This window comes from Sander vitreus, chromosome 16 (assembly GCF_031162955.1).
Source record: "Sander vitreus isolate 19-12246 chromosome 16, sanVit1, whole genome shotgun sequence".
Classification (NCBI taxonomy): domain Eukaryota; kingdom Metazoa; phylum Chordata; class Actinopteri; order Perciformes; family Percidae; genus Sander; species Sander vitreus.
The window spans coordinates 18,576,636-18,597,450 of NC_135870.1; the positions used below are offsets into that span (position 1 = coordinate 18,576,636).

Here is a 20,815-nt window from a genome sequence, read left to right on the forward strand (position 1 = left end):
TGTGTTTGTGTACATGTAAATTTACATATTTGTGCCCTAACAGAAAGGGTTCAGTCCTCTCTACATGGCAGCACAGGAGAACCACTTAGAGGTGGTCAAGTTCCTGCTCGAGAACGGTGCCAATCAGAGTCTCCCAACTGAGGTACGTGTCTCTTCAAACTGAAAGTTTTCATTGTGAGGTTGCACTAAACAAAAATGCAGCTTTTTTTCATGTAAAGAAAAAATACCTCCCGCTTCTTTTCTCTTCTCCATTCCTTTCTTATCCTGGCCTCTTTCTGACATCCATACTTTTTTTTGTCATCCTTTCGCTCGCTGTCCCTCTCTCAGGACGGCTTCACTCCACTGGCAGTAGCCCTCCAGCAGGGCCATGAAAATGTTGTGGCACTGCTCATCAACTATGGCACCAAGGGCAAGGTCCGCCTCCCTGCACTGCACATCGCCGCAAGAAACGACGACACACGCACCGCCGCAGTGCTGCTACAGAATGACCCCAACGCTGATGTTCTCAGCAAGGTATACACTCACTGAGATTGTGTGTGTACTGGTTGTAGTGGTTTACTTAGTGTACTATAACAATATAATTAGCCAGAAAGAAAAGAACAAGAAAAATACATTGCAAGATCAGAAACAACAAAATTACAATGCAATTTCTTTGAGTGAAAAGAAAACTCTACAGTCAAATACTGAAGGGAAACAGTTGGAGGCCACAGCTTTCTTAATGCAAATCACTATCGAAAGAAAAATGAAAATAATCTTTGAAACACATTGCTGTAAAATATTTTTGGGCTATTGTCTGACTATTCTTTCTAACTTTTTGTCCCAAACTGTTATTTAATCTGTCATGCACATTGTTGTAACCTTGTTTTTTTAAAGGTGATATAAATAGAATGTAATTATCCTTATTTATACTTTTATTCTCTCTCCTATGTAGACTGGTTTCACACCTCTCCATATTGCAGCCCACTATGAGAATATGAGCGTAGCCCAGCTGCTACTGAACAGAGGAGCCAATGTAAACTTCACCCCCAAGGTCAGTTTATCTCAGCTGTAGGTTCAAAGGAATGATGAATGTAGTTCAAACATTGTGTGTTGAGAAAATAGCATTATAAAGTTAACAGATACATTTTCCCTATACATTTATTTTTTCAATAGATCAGCTTTCATTATACTTTTGTCTTGTCATATTTTAAAGCAATCCAGAAACTTGATTATTACAACTGACTTTCTTCTTGCCCCTGCTTTTCTAGAATGGCATCACACCCATCCATATAGCCTCCAGGAGGGGCAATGTGATGATGGTCAGACTACTGCTAGACAGAGGAGCACAGATTGATGCCACAACTAAGGTAGTGTACTGTTAACTGTAAGGCAGTGTGTTCCACTCAGCTCTGGCATTTTGTCATGTATGCATGCTTAACGCCTTCACAATATCTATTTCCTCCATCTGTCTTCCTCCCTGCTGATTTGCTCATTTCTGTCTCTTAACACCTCATCCGTCGTTTAACACCTTTCCAATTACTCTTCTGGCCTCTCTCTTTTTTTACTCATTTCTTTGTAGGACGAGCTCACTCCTCTCCACTGTGCAGCCAGAAATGGTCATGTTCGCATCATTGAGCTTCTGTTGGAACACGGTGCTCCCATCCAGGCTAAAACCAAGGTAGAGGAATTTAATGTAATACTGCAATCGCTGTGGTTGTCTTTAAGAAATAACTATGCTTTGGAGCTCTGTAATCAGCAGTGATCATTAGGGTTTACTGTTCAGTACTAATTTTGACTTTGTGAATCTCATTCTAACCACTGACTGAGATTCCATGTTTTATGACTAATGATGTCCCCAAGACCAGTGAAAAATCAGCATCTAAACCAGCTTGCTAGAAACTTACATACTCTTTCCTCTAACTTTGGCTAGTACATTTAGCTAAAACCAAGATGTTTGACACATTGGTCTGTTTACTGAGCATCCTAGAGCCTCATCAGCCATGAATGTTTATACTACTAGCAGATAGTATTGACACAAGATTCCTTGGCAGTTGTATCATCTGCAAGTAATTTAGCACAGTGTGTTGCATATATCCCGTCTAAGGACTCATACTGAGCATTCTTGAACACAAGAAAACAGCATGATACACCCACTTTTCTTTTTTCTCTCCTTAACTTTTCCCGCCTCTGTCTGTGTCCTATTCTGTCCCTCCTACAGAATGGTCTGTCCCCCATCCACATGGCAGCTCAGGGGGATCACATGGACTGTGTCAGGCAGCTACTGCAGTACAACGCTGAGATTGATGATATCACGCTGGACCATTTAACCCCTCTTCATGTAGCAGCCCACTGTGGTCATCATCGGATGGCCAAAGTCCTACTAGACAAGGGGGCCAAAGCCAATGCACGAGCTTTGGTAGGTTTGTTGTTGAATGTTAATTTTCTTGTTTAGTTTAGATGACTTTGAAATCTAATAAGGGTACAATCAATCAAGATGGTCATAGTGACCGTCTTATGTCTATTGTGATCTTCAGGTTGAGAGGAAATAAATGTAGCAGTGATTTCTTAATTTACTTATGTAGGTATAATTTGTGTATCTATTATACTACTATATATATTTGCTGATATTGTGTTCATGTGGCTCAGAACTTCAACAGAAGTTCATACAGGGTTCAGATATATTGTTATATAACCGAAGACATGCAAAAGCTTAAAAGCAAAATCTAATCTTTACCACTCATACTAATGTTTCAGTCTGTATTCCTTAAAGGGGAACTATGCAGGTTTTTTTTAGCTTAATTTACCTTAACTGAACAGCTTCGGAGTCATTGGAATGGTTATATGACTTTTTTTGAGTTGAATGGTGGTCGTCTCGCTTCCCCCTAGCACCTGTGAGTGGAACAACCACCCTTGCAACTTTCGGCCGGCGAGCCGCTGGCCTCAGCGTCAGGAAGTATCTCGTGATATCAGGTCTCGCGATGTAACGAATTGCTTCATGGCACTGCACACATACGCACATTCAGGAACCGGCTAACAAGGTAGCGATGGAGTTTTTCACACTATCGTCATGGCTGAGCCGGCAAAAAAGAAGCAGAAAGCTAGGAAAGCATTGTCGGAGGAACAGAGAAAGAGGAAACGGCAGACTGACCGAGTGAGGAGTCAGACACAAGTAAACATAGGAGCTGCCAAATATCTATTCCGAAGTTGTAGGGGAGCTCTATAGAGAAACCTGCCAGCAAAAAGCGAGAAAACAGCGAAGAAATGGCCAAAACTGCATAGCGCCCCTTCAAGCAGAGCACCACATCAGACAAATCACCATTACTGGAGGGAGATAACCGTGATATTAAAGTAATTCTGTAAAAAAAAAAAAAGAAATCGGAACAATCTTTGGATCAAAAGGCATAAAGTGATTCTGGCTTCAGGACTTGAACTGTTTTCTCTGTGTTTCCAGAATGGCTTTACACCTCTCCATATTGCCTGCAAGAAGAACCACATGCGGTCCATGGACCTGCTGCTTAAGCACTCTGCTTCCTTAGAAGCTGTTACAGAGGTGAGACGATGTGACCACCCGAGACAGAGTCTGAAATTGATCAATTACTCACTCTTCTGGCGCAAAGAAAAGTTTTCACCCAAGTGGCATTCATAAAGCATTCTATGTCTTTTGTAACAAACATGTTTGCATTTTGTTTCTCTATTTGCTTGTTACATGCACCTGACTTCTCTGTAATGCTTTGATATTGAGCTTTGGTGACCTTCTCTGTCTGTGTTTGTGTGTGCAGTCTGGTCTCACTCCTCTTCATGTAGCTGCATTCATGGGCCATCTGAACATAGTGAAGAACCTGCTCCAGAGAGGGGCTTCACCTAATGCTTCCAATGTGGTATGAACCCCCTTTAACCCCAAAACTGAACAAGTCTTTCTTAATTTATCTTTTTTTTTTTTAAATCACTGTCCGACATTGCCGGTCGAGTGAATTGATATTTTATTAATTTTTAAGAGAGAAAGTATTCCACTCTGAATTCAAAAATTAATTACCTGAGAAGATTAATTTCGTAGGTCAAACATGCAACAATTAGCCATAGATGGATTATGTCTCTTTTTTTGCCAGCACAGAAAGCCATAGCTATTAAAAAGAATATTGCTGGATGAGCATGAATTGTTTCTAAATGACTGAAATGAATAGACTGGTCTGAACTATGGGCCCTGGAATGAACAATGTGGATTTTTCTCAAGTTAAGAAAACAAACTTGGTCTAAAAGCTGCAAAACTGATAATATATTAAATATGAAAATAACAAATCATCTTTTTCTGTAATATGCTCAGACTTACTTGGTTTACAAATTGAAGCTGTCACTGTTCATCAATATGTAGTAATTGATGTTAGTTACATACATGCATGTGGCGAACTATTATGTAATGTGAGTGACCGGTTGTTTGTATTCATCTACACCAGAAAGTGGAGACTCCCCTCCACATGGCCTCCAGAGCAGGACACTGTGAAGTTGCTCAGTTCCTGCTGCAGAACGCAGCACAAGTGGATGCCAGGGCTAAGGTACCAGCCATATTGTCTTAATATAGTCATCAAAACCCTAAACAAACTTTGTGTTTGTACTGTATGTATCTGTGGCTGCCATTCAGTATTTCTCGAGGCGGCCATTGCTGCCTTTTAAACTACAGGAAAAGTACATAATGAAATTAGCATACATGAGTGGTAGAATGGTTGGGATTTCTGGCTAGTAGTGTGACTTCATTCCTCACTACTTAATGATATCCGTTTTCCTGTTTGAATCATAGATTGACCTCTTTCTCCTTGTGTCCAGGATGACCAGACACCCCTACACTGTGCGGCCCGCATGGGCCACAAGGAGCTAGTCAAGACGCTCCTTGAGCACAAGGCCAGCCCTGACTCGGCTACAACTGCGGGCCACACACCCTTACACATATCTGCACGTGAAGGACATGTCCACACTATTCGAATCTTGTTGGATGCTGGGGCACAGCAGATCAAGATGACAAAGGTAGAGAAAAAAATGGCTTAATATGCATGAATGCTCAATTCCTGCAAGGAGATTACAGCCTCAACTGAGCTGGTCTGCATTAGGCACTACACTAGTAAAGGCAAACCTGTTTTATATTGTGCTTGGAGATCTTATTATTATACATTTTTTGGACATTTGTATTTGAAAAACATTCCTGTGCGAATGCATTAACTGTAATTTTCCTTATTCAAGCGCACTTCTTGGTTTATTTTATGCTTAATTATTTTCTGTTCTCATTCTATCACACATACTAAGTTTTATCGATGCAGAGTATTAGGATAAATGCATATTTTCTCAACTACATGAGAATTAATGAGAAAACTAGCCACCTGGGTCTGTTTTCATTCCAACAGCAGTGGGTATGATATACAATAATGACAAGCATGTTTCCTTTTGAGCAGAAAGGCTTCACTCCCCTCCATGTGGCCTCTAAATATGGGAAGGTGGACGTGGCTGAGCTCCTTCTGGAGAGAGGGGCCAATCCTAATGCAGCTGGGAAGGTGAGACAATCTGTGCTCCCTGCAGTACACAAAGCAATAAAGTACTCTTTACAAGCCTGTTAAAAGCAAATCACCCTGAACATTTGACCCTGTAGAGATGATTTGGGATATCAGCTGAGTTATAGATTATCGTGGTATGTGTTTCATATATACATGTTTTGTGTGTGTGTGTGGGTTTATATATGTGTACATGGTTATGTGTTTAACAGAACGGTCTGACACCCCTTCATGTGGCTGTCCATCACAACAACCTGGATGTTGTTAGACTCTTGGTCAGCAAGGGAGGATCTGCACACAGCACTGCCCGAGTAAGATGCTCACATATGTGTGTGCACATACTCACACAGGCAGGCCAACACAGCATGCCATTGCTGACACACATACTATAACCAGGTCAAATGAGTGTGTGATACTTAAACATACAGTAACTTACATGACAACCTTTGTACACCGAAGAGCTCTCTCATGACAGAATTCAAGTTGGAATCTAAAATTAGACATTAAAAGCTAATAAAAGCGATTCCCACTCTTGTGTGTGTCTGTATGTCCTTGTTTCTCGCTACAGAACGGATACACAGCCCTGCACATAGCGGCCAAGCAGAACCAAATAGAGGTGGCCAGTTGTCTGCTGCAGAATGGGGCAACACCCAATTCCGAGTCCCTCCAAGGGATCACACCCCTACACCTGGCTTCACAGGAGGGGCGGCCCGACATGGTGGCCCTGCTCATCTCCAAACAGGCCAACGTTAATCTGGGAAACAAGGTAAATATAAGAATGGATAAACACGTATCAATCCCAGAGAGTGAAAGTTGATTGATGTAGCTTTTGACCTTTAAAAACTGTCCTTTCCTTGTCCATTCTTTCTGTCTGTTAGAATGGGTTGACCCCTATGCATCTTGTGGCTCAGGAAGGTCATGTGGGAATTGCTGACACGTTGGTCAAACAGGGAGCTTCCGTTTACGCTGCTTCACGGGTACGTTGCACTGCCTCCTCTGGTACACACTGAGATGAGTTCAATGATGACACTGAATCAACTTATTACACTTTGGGAATAACTCTTGGAAACAGTGCAATAATGTAGTCTACAGGAGCGTAAAAAATGTTCCTGAATTGGCCAGAGCTACAGTATGTTGTAACATTCATTGGGCTTTTCTGTTGTTGACAATTTTCATATATCATTCATCAGAGTTTTAGGTTTTCCATGCGGCTTGCTTAAAAATTCTTTGGCCATCTGTGAATGAAGAAGTGGATAGTGGATTTAATTTCTCTTTTAAACAAATTAATGAAAATCTATAAATATTTATTTAACAGCACAAGGTCTTGTCACACTAGTGTTTAAGACGTTAAAAATGTTTATACAATCAAATATCTTTAGGACGACACAAAAATGTATCTTCTAAAACTAAGAGACTAAACTAAACTTTTAAATGACTGCATAATAATTTCTCATCATGTGTAATGTTTGCTGCCTTTTTACAATTTTGCACGCTCATGTTTATTTACAAATGTTTACACAAGGCCTCTTTCTAGACATGAAGAGGCCTTAATGAACAGCAGCCAACTGTCTCTCTCTCTCTCTCTCTCTCTCTCTCTCTCTCTATCTCCTTGTCTCAGATGGGCTACACACCCCTTCATGTGGCCTGTCACTATGGCAACATCAAGATGGTGAAGTTCCTCCTGCAGCATCAGGCTCATGTGAATAGCAAGACAAGGGTAAATGACCTCTATCTCACTTAATGAGAGAACGTAATCTATATGACTTGTACTTCATACTGTATGTGCCTAATGACTGGCTGTGTGTTTTTTCTGTTAGACCTGTAAAGCTTTATTCAAAGACTGTTTAACCGCCAGCGATTGCACGCCAGAATCCTAGAAGGAAATCTGGGTTTCTTCTTTTGTCTGACCATCTCCTCTCGTCTTTTCTCCAGATTGGCTACACCCCTCTGCACCAGGCAGCTCAGCAGGGCCATACTGATATTGTCACCCTGTTGTTAAAACACGGAGCCCAGCCCAATGAGATTACTTCAGTGAGTTCACCTTTTAGGAATACCTTATCCTATTAAATTCTTCCCCTCAACACTGGTCATTCCCTATGTACCTGCACACTGATTTCTCTGGCCAAACATAAACATGCATCCTATAGATAATGTGAAAACAGAAAAGGAAAGGACTCTTTGTGTGTGGACCGTAGCTGCTACCTTAGTGGCAGAGAATGGGGATACAAATAAAGATCAAAGGCATGTCAGATGATACTGAATGATACTTTCTGGCCTCTCCTATCGCACCTGTTATGTAACATGATTTAAATGGCTTAACGTACATTAATTTATTTATTCATTCATTAAAAAGATACACTATTCACAATTCAAGTTACTGGTTAACTGTCATTTCTACCAGAAATTGAGCCATCGGCCAAGGTCCTGGTAGGGTGCACAGGGGCAGGGCAAAATGTCCTTTTGCCTCTGACAGTTGCCAATGGCTGTCAATGTACTGTACTGTAATGTCACTCTACTGTAATACTGCCTTCAAGTGCATGAAAATGTACCTTTTTTATAGAATACTTTCTATAGAAAAGAATGACATGCTTTTAAACAAAGTTAAAAAAAAATCTATGGAAATATTTTGTGTGATGTTTCTCATCTTTCTCTGCACAGAATGGGACCTCTCCCCTGGGTATTGCTAAGCGACTGGGTTACATCTCTGTCATTGATGTGCTCAAACTGGTTACCGAGGAGTCCGTCTCCGCGGTAAGCAACACATCATGCATGGTTCACATGGTTACACTAGTATGCAAAGAAGTATCCGTGACACACCATGACTCAATTGTTCAATCAAATAGTTGTCTTCTTTTGATCAGATTCAGCCCCCTTATCGGCTTGCAAAAATAATTCAGCATTTCCCATCTATTCTCCTCTCTTTCCTTCCCATTTCACTCCCTCCTCTGCCCTGCCATCTCTCTCTCTCTTCTGTCTGCTGCACACAGATCACTACAGAGAAGCACCGGATGAGTTTCCCTGAGACAGTAGATGAGATTTTGGATGTTTCAGAGGATGAAGGTGGGCTATTCGACTTCATTATTATGTTATGTTATCAACTGCACACTTTTGATAATTAATTTTCAGCTCAAATTCGCTATTTTGGTAGAAGAAGACTGTATGGGAGGTACACTGACACATCAAAGTACCACCATGAATTTAAATATGTATATAACTGTTTGTAACACTCCTTTTCCATTTGTTTTGTAGGGGTTGCCCAGCTAACTTTAGGTAGGATTGTGTCTGTATCTCTGGCTTGGTGGCTAGTGAACTTGTGCCTTCATTGCAATTCTCATTTTCTCTGTGTGTCACTAATTGTCTTTTTAATCAGTTCCTCTGACTCTGATCTCAACTCCAGCCCTGTTTGCTCTTCTCAATCTTTATAAATTCCATCTTTAGCTTCTGTGTCTTTATTCTCCCCTACTCTCCCTCTGGCTCCAAGATTTATTTAAAAAATGTGTCTGTTTTTCATCAGCATGTAGTCATGGCATTTTCTCTTTTACCAGCATTTAAAGCACATCTGTTCGTGGACTCATTATTGACAGAACTTTAGTATTCTGCATTTATAAGACAAACAGCTCCCCTCTAATCCAGACAATGTGCTTCTTTTACAACCCAATTGATCAATAAGCTAAATCAAACACATGCTGTGCCCCAGCTGGGACACTCACAGTTGCTGCTTATTCAGTTGTCTTTGTGTTTTAAAAAATGTAATCTAATCAGTGTAATATTATTTTATACGCAAGCTTAATTTTTAGTCAAATTGTTTCCTGTTGTACTTATTTAATTGTATTGCTTTATCTTCTTTAAAGTGCTCATATTATGCTTTTTGGCTTTTTCCCTTTCCTTTATTGTGTTATATATCTTTTTTGTGCATGTAATAGGTTTACAAAGTGAAAAAGCCCAAAGTCCACCCCAAAGGGACTTACCAACAGAAAACACTGTTCACAAACTGTTCCAAACAGCTCTATTGTAGTCCAGCCTTTACTTCCGTGACAAACGTGCGTCACTTTGTAACACACGTTACGTTACTTCTGACTAGCTAATAGTGCTGACCTAGGTACTGCGCATGTGCGACTCCCAACAAAGATGGAACAGAAGTGTGATCCCTCCCTCTGTAGCTAAAACAGAGAGCTCAACACACAGGGTGAAAAGAGGAGTTGCAGCAATGTACAGTACAACAAAAATATGGTGTTGAAAATTAAACCATGTAAACCTATTCTGATAGAACCTCTAAATACAATTATGAACCTGAAAATGAGCATAATATGAGCACTTTAACATTTTCGGTTTGTTTACCTGTACAGCTTGTACTAATGAATGTTTAATTGTCTGTGACCAACTCTGTTTTGTGAAGCTGTTTATCGTTTACTATTGTTGTTATGATTATTATTTCAATATCATTCCTCCTTAATAATTGAGGTATTTTCTCCTACACAGAAACAACCATCACCACATGTGATTTCATCTGTAATGGGCATGCTCATTAAAAAAGCTATCACCAGATGCCTTGCAGTTTGCCGTCCATGCAGTGTCCTAAACTGTGTTAATATTCACTGTCTTACCAATCCCCTTCTTTCACACATTTGGTTTCCATTGGCTCTGGTTGTTGTTAGTTTAACTCCATTGCTTAGATTAAACATTTGAGATTGCTTTGTTGCCATTCTTCTGTGGTTTTCATGAAGGGATGGGAAGGATGGTGGTGTAACAATCACCACTATTGTCTATTGGGGAATTAAATCAAGTGACATTATTTGGATTCAAGTGGAAAGGCCAACCACAGTTCAAGATACTGTCACTCATAGAAAAATGAAAAAAACTCAAAATGCATTGGGGGGGAAAAGGGTGAAATCCATTGGCAGATTTAATTAAGAAACTCACATTGTACGACTGAGTGGAATAACTTGAGAGTTAAGCATCATTTTGCCCTGTTTTCCCCTGGTCTCGTCCTTTTCTCTCTTAATTCTTTATGTGCAACCTGTTCTTTGCCAGTTTTAGTTTTTTTTCCACTCTTTGCTCCTTTTCCACCTTTCTTACTTCTCCATTTTTCCCAAAGGAGACGAGTTGCTCGGGATGGACGGGGCACGCTATTTGAAGCTTGATGACTTCAAGGACCAGGACGATGACTTCCTCTCCCCGAAGAAAACCCTTAGAGACTTTGAGGGTGGCATGGGTACCACGTAAGTCAGTTTGTACTCATGTTTCTGTATTTGTGCTGCGGTAAATGGGGTCCTGCGGGTTTGTACTGGTTTAGGGTTATTTTCAAGAATACCTAAACATAACAGATGTCCCAAATTGGGATTGAGTGAGTTACTGAATGGCTCGCATGGATCTTTTACAGTATCTCTATCTTAAATTATGAGAAGGATCAGATACAATTATTTTTTGTTGCAGAATAATAGACAGCTGTTTCTTGTCTTACATTATTCTCACTTCCTCTCCTGTAGGCCATATTCTCCTGCCATTCCCAGGATCCCTTGTGTGTCCCCAGAGACTGTACTGCTGGATCAGGTAGGCTTGGCTCATGACGTTTAGAGGGCACATCACATTTTGTAAACATTTGTTTGATCCAATTAAAGACAAGTATTAATTTGTGAAACGTTTATTTTTAACTCCTCTTTTGGTTTCTGATTTTCTCCGTCTCTTCTATTAGATTGTCTTTTTCTGGTTTCCTCTCTGCCTGTTTCTGTTTGTCACTCTATTTTCTCACTTCCTTTAATGTGCTGTATTTTTTCTATCACCTCTGCTTTTCCCTGTCTATCTTTTCTCTGTCATTCCCTCCTACTTTTGTCCATCTTAATATTTCAGTCATGGTTATTTAACTGCCTCTCAATTTCCCGCTGCCTCTTTTTTCTCCCTCTCTGACCTCAGCACACCCCTATCCCCCTGCCAAAGGAGTATGATGAAGACTCTCTTATCCCGAGCAGCCCGGCTACGGAGACTTCAGACAACGTTAGCCCTGTGGCCAGCCCTATTCACACTGGGTCAGCTAATAAAACATTTTGCTGCATGTTAATCATGCTCATTTTATTGAATTATGTCATTGATTGATGCTGCTTTCCAGGCTCATCATAAATAAGGAAGTTGGGCAAACTCAATGAGATTACCAGTATATACCACAAATGTGTTTTAAAAGTACAAAATACATGCAAGGGCAAGGAAGATGGAATAAGGTTGAAGGTTTCTTTTTTAATACCGTTGTGTAAATTTGTTGTGGATGCGAGAGATTCAGCATTCCAGTTAAGACATCACAGAAAAACTTTTTTACAGGACAAATACATCAAAACAGGTATCATCACAGTATCAAAAATAGTCTAAAGTATAAATATTCCTACGAAGGTCATGACAGAGTGCTTCTACACACACACCACACACACACACACACACACACACACACACACACACACACACACACACACACACACACACACACACTCACTCACTCACTCAACCACTCACTCAAAGGCTTAAAGTGCCATGCATGGATGGAGTACATCATCTCCTGCTAGCCTTGTTTAGAAGTGCAATGGCTGCAGGTAAAAACAGTATTTGTGTATCGTTTTGTTCTCTCCCTAGGGGCCACAAACCGATGGCTGGAGCAAAGGAGCTGGTATTCGCTATGTAAGGGATAGCGCATTCCTTCGCTCTAGCTGTCAGAAATAAAGAGGAAAAGATGTGATAATCAGTCAAAGAATACTCTGAATTTAGAATTCAGACTCACATGTATGGTATGTGAGGGACAGGGGTCTCATTGGGGGCATTAGACAATCTTGAAAAGTCTTGTTTTTATTATATAATATTTGCTGTGTTAGTCGTGACAATACACAGATTTCTAAAGGGGGGAAGGCATATTCACAAACTCCACAATTGAGAATGCACTTTGCAGATTCATCCTTCATCTTTTTATGATCACTGATCATCGCTGGTGTCGTGACATCACCTGACATCAAAACATCAATGATGCCAAGACTGAACCACAGATACTCAGATACACAGATACAGAACACCCTGTCACTGTGGACCTGCTACACCCTGCTACGCTCTGCGATTCCCTGCAGTGTCCGGCTGCGTCTTGCTGCGTCCTGCCGTGTCCACCCATGCTGTGCTGTGCCACATTACACCCCATAACGCCCTGCCATGCCCTACTATGACATGAACTACTATGACTACCATTGTAGTCACTGTTCCATTATCTTTATTATGACTATTACTACCACTGTTCATCACACCCCCAACCGGCGCCGCCAGACACCGCCTACCAAGAGTCTGGGTCTGTCCGAGGTTTCTTCCTAAAAGGGAGTTTTTCCTCGCCACTGTCGCAATAGCTACTGCTAATGCTTGCTCTTGAGGCAATCACTGTAATAGTTGGGGCTTTGTAAATTACAGAGTGTGGTCTAGACCTACTCTATCTGTAAAGTGTCTCGAGATAACTCTTGTTGTGATTTGATACTATAAATAAAATTGAATTGAATTGAATTGAACACCCAACCCCCTACAGTGCTGGCAAATGTCAAAAACATTATTACACATTACGCTCTGTTTTCTATTAAATTGAACTCAGGATTTAAACTGTAAATGGCTTGATACATAAATGATACAAGTTGGTCAGTTGAGGATCATAAACTATTTTAACTGCCCATGTGTTTACACTTTGTTTATATTGTTAATGCATAAAACCCATGTATTTACAGTATTTTACTATTAGTAGTACAAATTCATAAAGCAGCAATTTGCCTAATCATAATGTATGCACAGCACAATGAGTCAGCACTTAAATAGCAGAATATAAAGTGAGGGGATTGAACTCATGAGAGGAGAAGAGTCACCCTGACACACACACACACACACACACACACACACACTTGCATGAAGCTCACTTAATGCAAGATCAAACAGCATGGTGCTCTTTTTAAAGTCTAATTATGTCATTCTTGCTGCACTTAGTGGCCACTCCAGATGGCCTGTCCTCCCCTGCCATATTAAGACAATCAAATGAAAAGGGCACCACATAGTGAATTGGTTTTCTACTTTATGAATCACTCTGAAACAGACAGAGACCAGATCAATATCTGTCTCATTCAGTGGAAGAATTTCGCTTAGGAAAGCCCTGTATTGATTGTAACATTTTACATTGCTACTCTCCCTGTTTGTTTTTTTGTTTTTTTAATGCTAAATGCATCTTGATAATGATAACATACAGTTTAAAGATGATTAATTATCGTATCACGGTTTGACCCTCAGATTCCTGGTGAGTTTTATGGTGGATGCCCGAGGCGGCTCCATGCGAGGCAGCAGACACCACGGCCTGCGAGTTATCATTCCTCCTCGAACCTGCACCGCACCAACACGCATTACCTGCCGTCTGGTCAAACCTCAGAAACTGACCACACCTCCCCCGCTGGTGGAGGGGGAGGGGCTTGCTAGCCGTATCATCTCTCTAGGGCCATCAAGTATGCAGTTCCTTGGGTCAGTCAACTTTGTACTTGGTTTATTTACTGTATTTTGCCAACTTTATGGTCGTCACGTAAAAAAATACTTTTGTGCGTTGTGTGTTTGCCCATATGTGCATTTATGTTTGTAGCATCTGGCAGTGACTGCAAATCATATTTATATTTTGGTGGGTAATATAGGAATCAGAACATTTTCTGTGTGATTTCTACTACCGCAATTTTCAGTTTCATTACATTGTAAGATGTTGATATGCCATATGTGCATGCTAACTGTCAACTTCAACAGAAACTAGAAGTAAGAATGTCTTGCACTGGATTTATGTAAGATAATGACAATAATGTGCTATATTTTGTGTCATTTGAAAATAAAGGCTGCCATATTATGCCATCTAGTGGACAGTAATAGGTATGTTTATCTCAGGGCAGTTCTGTAAATCATGGTATAATCCCAGCAACTATATTGGTACAGAACAACATTGGATATTTTTTGTTTTTTCTAATAAGGTTTCAAAATCTGTTTTTTTATATCACACCCCTCATTTTGTTTTATTTTTCAAACTAAATCATCATGCTCTGTGTTTTGAATAAAAGAAGATTAAATAACCTATTTATAATCCAGATTTTTATGAAGGTTTTTTGTTTATTTCACAGGCCAGTAATAGTGGAAATCCCCCACTTTGCCTCACTGGGCCGAGGGGACCGAGAGCTTGTGGTCCTCCGCAGCGAAAATGGCTCAGTCTGGAAGGAACATCGCAATCGCTATGGTGACGAAGTGTTGGAAACTATTCTGAATGGCATGGATGAAGGTCAGTGTGATGATAATGCATGTCAGTCTTAATCTTTATGTATGACCCTAGAGATTGGAGATACTTTTTTTTATAGGAAAGTCGTCTAAGCATTGATGCAGAAGAGCATTTTTTTCCTCCCCTGGACATGTGTAGCTTGCATTCTATTTACTCTCCTCTCTTTATTGTTCCCTCTGTGTCTTTTTGTCCATTTCTGACCTTATTTCTCTGTCTTCCTCTTCTCTGTTTCTTGTGCGTAGACTTGGAGAGTCAAGACGAGCTGGAGAAGAAGAGAATCCGTCGGATCATCTCCACTGACTTCCCCCTCTACTTCGCTGTGGTCTCCCGCATTCAGCAGGAGAGCGATCTGATCGGTCCAGAGGGCGGCCGGTTGAACACTAAGCTGGTGCCCCATGTCGAGGCCATCTTCCCTGAGACGGCAGTCACCAAGCGAGTGAGACTGGGGCTGCAGGTAAGAAGGGGAGAGCTGACATGCAGTAGAGCGTTATGCATGAGCAGCAACGATGAAGAGGGGAGGGAAATGCAGATTTAAAAACATGACAGATCCTGTACATCTTTCATAATTGCCTGGGTGTTTTTATTTTGCTTGTACAACAGAGACAATCTGGTGTTTTTCAGAAATTACTGACTCTCAGTCTGGGACTCAGTGGTCTATGCCAATGTATTTACTTGTGGCATTCCAGTTTTTGCTGCCTTCAGTCTCTTGGAGTTAACATTTGACAGATTTCATATCCTGAAGTTGATGTTCTTACTGTTCGACAAACCTGAATGTGTAAGAGTTGTGCTGTCAGTCACTGAGAGAAAATGCTACTGTTGACTGCAGACAGATGCTTCATTCTCTTATTGCTGTGAAGGAAGTTCATGAATTGTTGTATGAGTATAACCGTTTTTGATTCCATATCTTTTGATCCAGCATTTTTTCCTATTTAGTGCAAATAGTGATCGTGGTAGAAAATGTAAATGTCTTTTTCCTGCATAACATTTCTTACAGTATAGTCATTGGTTTCTATATATTTAATTACGGTAAACATTTGCTTTCGTTAATTTATCACAGTGAACAACAAATCTGCTTTTGCTGAAACTGAACTAAAACCAACAGCTACCTCAAAGATATGAAGAAAATATTTAAAATCTAAAGCACTGATATGCCTTAGAAACTAATCAGCAGTAATGTAAAATATGCATGGTTATAGAAAATGGCTAAAGTATTCAAAACACTGGTATGGTTCTTTTTTATGTGAAACATTAACCTCTACGTATTAGATACAGGTTATTTCATAGGTTTAAAGTCCCTAAAACTTGTTTTTAATTTTGTATCTGTGATAATAAATATTCACGACTACATCAGAAACAATGTTTATGTAAGAACGGAAGAGATTGGCGAGCTTCTTGGAACTTATATTAGTGATAAAAAGGTGATGCTCTTTGGTAGGGGGCATGAACAAATCCAATAGACATCAAGGACGAAACCAAGGCACTCGTCTTTAAGAAAAATATATATAAAATGCCTTTAATGCATCTGGCACACTCTCGATAGAATAAGATAAAAAAAAACAAAAAAAAAAAACTTCCAAGCGGCTTAAGAAGGCTGGACGCCAAAGAAATCAGCTAGGTATTTTCTATTTAGAGTTTAACACTAAAAAGCTGTCTTTTACTGTCAGTGCTGGCAATGTAAACAAGAACCAACCAAGAATGTTGCTAAACTCCGCTTGGTGCGTGGAAGTATGTGGCATCACCTTTTTCTAACTGCACCCCGCTTACTTCAAGCCATTGAGAAAAGCCAGGGAAAGAACAGAAATGCAGTAATCTCTTTTTGTGAAATAACCAAAACTGTTCTAAATGACCCTGACTGAGAAACACTGATTAAGAAAATAGGGTTTTTTTAGGGCCTTTAAAATACAAAATGACATAAGGTTTTACAAGATATTAGCCTGCATATAGTTGACAAGAACTACGCCTGAGGAGTATTTCAACCTATCTTTCCATACTCCACCGTTTCTAAATTAGCATTTGTAACACATGGTGTTTGTCCTGTCAAACAGGAGCTTTTAGCAAATGTGTGACTGACTGTCACTCATCCAGACCTCTACAGATACACATATGGGAACTTGGCACTCATGCTGACTGTCTCTTTTCACCCAACTCTTCTGCTTGGTTTAGTTCTTCATGACAGAAATTATTAAAGGATTATGGGTTCACATTTCAGTTTTTTTTTGGTCACTTCAGCGTACATTGTTTGCATTGCCTTGTCAAACCACTGATTTGTCACAGCACTGATGTTATTTAAGGAAATTGCATGGGTCTGAGTTTTCCTTTGCCTTATGCTGCTCTGTTTATGTTTTCCTTTTATCCAGCCATTCATCACTCCTCAGTTGCCTGATTTAAGTTGTGAGCCACACTGACAGAGCTGATGCACTGATCTGAGTTGGGTCAGGTGTGAAATATGAATTGGTTGCATGTGTGAGTATGGCTGTGAGTTTGATGTTTCAGTCGATTGCACATGTGTTGCTCTGTTTTCTTTCTGTACCCTCCCTTTAATTCTAATACCTGCCTATGTACTATCCTTTTGGCTCACCTATACTTACTGCGTCTTTTATATTGTGTTTGTGCTTGAGCTTATTTTTCACATTATTTTATACACCAAGCCTTCTTCAACCTCATATCCTTTGAACGGTCTGGCATCCTGCTTTTTAATAAGCTTTTCTCCCACCACCACCACCTCAGGCACAGCCAATCCCTGATGAACTTCTGACTCGGCATCTTGGTAACCAAGCAACCTTCAGCCCAGTGGTTACCATCGAACCACGGCGACGCAAATTTCACCGTCCAATCGGGTTGCGCATCCCTTTGCCACCATCCTGGCGGGAGAGTCCTCGGGATGCTGGGGAGGGGGACACCACCAGCTTGCGCCTCCTCTGCAGTGTCATTGGTAGGGCCCACTTTGAAGATAAACCCAAAGACAAGAAGTTTGCCAGTGTTCTCTGTAAAGCAAATACCTTTTGTATTGTTTTGCATTTTTTTCGATGTACTTATAATATGTGCTGCAAAAGGGTGAATGTAGGCATATGTTACCTTGGATATGAGGACATGAATGAGTGCGGTTGTTGTGTCTCAGGTGGCACTGCACCAGCCCAGTGGGAGGACATCACCGGAACCACCAAGCTAATGTACGCCCACAACTGTGCCAACTTCACCACCAATGTTTCAGCAAGGTGAGCATCTCAGCGGTAATCAAGACAAATGCATTACCAGTCAGCTTTCCTTCCCTGCTCTCTTGCACACTTCTTATTTCTCTTCTCCTGCCTTGTCCAGATTCTGGCTGACAGACTGTCCACGCACGGCAGAGGCAGTGACCTTTGCCAATCTGCTGTACCGCGAGCTGATGTCTGTTCCATATATGGCCAAGTTTGTTATTTTTGCTAAGATGAATGAAGCACGTGAGGGACGCTTGCGTTGTTACTGCATGACAGATGACAAGATGGACAAAACACTGGAGCTGCATGAAAACTTCACCGAAGTGGCCCGCAGTCGTGACATTGAGGTCAGCACAGTGGCAAAGGAACATTTTGCAGGGCAGCTGCAAGGGCAACCGCAAACATAGTTCCCAGACAGTGCATATAATCTTCATAACTAGAACGTGACAAAGAAATTGATATGCACACTTTGAAACAATTGGCTCTTGTTTCTAAAGAATAATTTATATAATATATATGTAATTGTGACTACACTAGAGTCATACTAAGGATATACATTAGAAGATGCAAGAAAAGCATGATGAAAAGAAAGAAGGCTACCACCATTGCTGGCATTGCTCTCAAAACCTCTCCATCTTGGGAGGCATCCTACAAGTAGAGCGTTCTCTGCAGTACAGAGGAGTAGGAGTTTGTGTCTCATGATATCAAGCCACACCTATGTTTTACCAGGCTCAAATTTTTCTCATAGTCCATTGCTGTTCTGATTTATCTTCTCACCCTTACCATTTTGTGAAACTTTCTGCAGCTGATGGAGGGCATGCCGCTGCACTTGGAGTGTTCTGGAAACCTCGTGCCCATCAGGAAGGCCACCCAGCAGCCTCGCAGCTTCAGTTTCCAGGCCTTCAGAGATAATAGGCTTCCTGTCTCTGTCAAGGTCTGTCTCTATTCCGCTGTTCAAATGCCTGCTTTTCTATCACTCGCTACGTATTCATACAGTACTGTGGTTTTGTTGGTTCAGTTGTTCATATTCAGTGTGGTCAGGCGTCCTCTTACCGATTAGTCAGTTTCCCTCCGGAGCACCCACCTGCTGATGAACCAAAACCTGTTCATCCGGGTGGTTTTGTGTGCTTTCCACTGTCATTTCTATCAGGCAGTCTCGCAGTTTGTCTCACCATTAGCATGTAAAGGTTTAGATAACAGTACAGCGCTGTGATCTTATTCAGCAACACCACACCAGGAAAGTAAAATACACCTGATAAACAGTGAAACTAGAATACATAATCACATCATTTTACTCAATCATTAAGTCTAATTTTAAGGTTAAGAAAACAAGAATAGATCATTATTATTGAGGATTTTTAATATATTGATACATTTATTGATCTGTGTATGTCTGTCAGTCAGTCCATTCTTCTTTGTGGATGTCAGATCATGTTTGGCAAATCATTCTTTTTAAACAAATGACAAGTTAAACAAATGTGTCCATGATGTGTGTGGTTACTTTTCTATTTCAATTGAATGTGTAATAACAAACACCTCCCTAGTATGTAATGGTGCACAGTTTTTTAAGTGTGTCCCTTTGGTTACAGATAATTCACCGTAAAAGTAGTCTTTCTTTCTGATCATAAAAGTTATTTTGTTGTCTTTTTTTTACCTCCTGCATTGTATCGATGTTGTTGAAACCCCCTTTCTTGCACAGATAACTTCTAAGTCTGTTTTCACACTGTGTGTGCTTTGTCATGTCTATTCATATCCGTTATCATATTCATGTAATGTATTGTGTTTACATTGGTTTGTTCATTTTATTTGATAATCTATATATTTGTCTATCAGTGTGCTTCTGTGTATGTGTGTCTGTCAGTGTGACACACTACTGTTCAGTATCAGCTAGATGACTACTTTGATAAATATATTTTCGTTATGGTCTAGCCAAGCAACAAACAATTTACCTATCTACCTGTCGACTCTCTTGGGTAATTGTTTGCATGTCCTGTGACTCCCTCACTTTCTTTGCCTGCCTTCCTTCTTGCGGCCTTGCGTGTCTGTACGTGCCTGTCTCACTGTCTCTCTTTCTTTCTCTCATGGTCACTCTGTAACTGTCTGGTCTGACAGACGTCCAGGTAAAGTGTGCAGGTAAATCTCTCCCTCTCGCCTGCCTGTGGACTGCTTCCATCCCTGTTTCCCCCTGCTTCTCGTCCCATGTTACTGCGCCACATGTTCAAGGCATTGTGGAGGGATCTAATACCCGTTTTGATCTGTTTTTCTTCCTCCTCCTCCTTACTCTCACTGTGTTTCATTCTCTTCTTTTCTTACATGCTCTGTTTCCTTCCCTGTCCCTTTCTTTCACCTCGTTTCTTGCTCCGTCTCTCTTTGCTTACTCCTTTTTTTCACCCTTCTCTGTTCCATTCCTCCATCTCGTTTTGTCTTTTCCTTCATTTTCTCTGTCCATATCCTTCTTTCTTTCTTTCTCTTCTCCTCTCTGCCCGTCATTTCTCTATGTTAGGTCCGAGATAGCAACAAGGAGGCCGCTGGGTTTTTGTCCTTTCTGCGGAAGTGCACCAAGTACGAGGACACACAGCACGTACTGTGTAACCTGAACATAACCATGCCACCCTGTGTCAAGGTAAGAACTTGCTTGCAAACAACACCTCCCAACAAGCAAACTTTTGTTCTTGAATTTCCCTAGACTTCCATCTGCTTGATAAGACAGAGGTTGTGACATTCTTTAAGTAAGTAGTTAGTTTTCTGTAAGGTATAAGACAATAGCTACATTGGCTATAATGTCTCACTTACCAAGTGTGATATCTGAGGTG

General features: G+C 40.7%; 1 protein-coding gene across 1 annotated transcript in view; it reads left to right on the forward strand.

Annotated features, from left to right (window-relative positions):
- ank1b (ankyrin 1, erythrocytic b) overlaps positions 1–20,815 on the forward strand; it is an 80,712-nt gene that overhangs the window by 48,555 nt on the left and 11,342 nt on the right. Inside the window, exons 5-34 of the mRNA XM_078271464.1 lie at positions 44–142; positions 328–513; positions 932–1,030; positions 1,248–1,346; positions 1,559–1,657; positions 2,198–2,395; positions 3,431–3,529; positions 3,759–3,857; positions 4,431–4,529; positions 4,798–4,995; positions 5,418–5,516; positions 5,726–5,824; positions 6,082–6,279; positions 6,392–6,490; positions 7,132–7,230; positions 7,446–7,544; positions 8,172–8,264; positions 8,501–8,573; positions 8,763–8,783; positions 10,609–10,732; positions 11,000–11,063; positions 11,424–11,536; positions 13,794–14,018; positions 14,654–14,808; positions 15,048–15,259; positions 17,533–17,737; positions 17,924–18,020; positions 18,121–18,349; positions 18,808–18,936; positions 20,506–20,625. Of these exons, the coding sequence (XP_078127590.1) occupies positions 44–142; positions 328–513; positions 932–1,030; positions 1,248–1,346; positions 1,559–1,657; positions 2,198–2,395; positions 3,431–3,529; positions 3,759–3,857; positions 4,431–4,529; positions 4,798–4,995; positions 5,418–5,516; positions 5,726–5,824; positions 6,082–6,279; positions 6,392–6,490; positions 7,132–7,230; positions 7,446–7,544; positions 8,172–8,264; positions 8,501–8,573; positions 8,763–8,783; positions 10,609–10,732; positions 11,000–11,063; positions 11,424–11,536; positions 13,794–14,018; positions 14,654–14,808; positions 15,048–15,259; positions 17,533–17,737; positions 17,924–18,020; positions 18,121–18,349; positions 18,808–18,936; positions 20,506–20,625 (3,828 nt within the window). The remainder of the gene's footprint in view (positions 1–43; positions 143–327; positions 514–931; positions 1,031–1,247; positions 1,347–1,558; positions 1,658–2,197; positions 2,396–3,430; positions 3,530–3,758; positions 3,858–4,430; positions 4,530–4,797; positions 4,996–5,417; positions 5,517–5,725; positions 5,825–6,081; positions 6,280–6,391; positions 6,491–7,131; positions 7,231–7,445; positions 7,545–8,171; positions 8,265–8,500; positions 8,574–8,762; positions 8,784–10,608; positions 10,733–10,999; positions 11,064–11,423; positions 11,537–13,793; positions 14,019–14,653; positions 14,809–15,047; positions 15,260–17,532; positions 17,738–17,923; positions 18,021–18,120; positions 18,350–18,807; positions 18,937–20,505; positions 20,626–20,815) is intronic.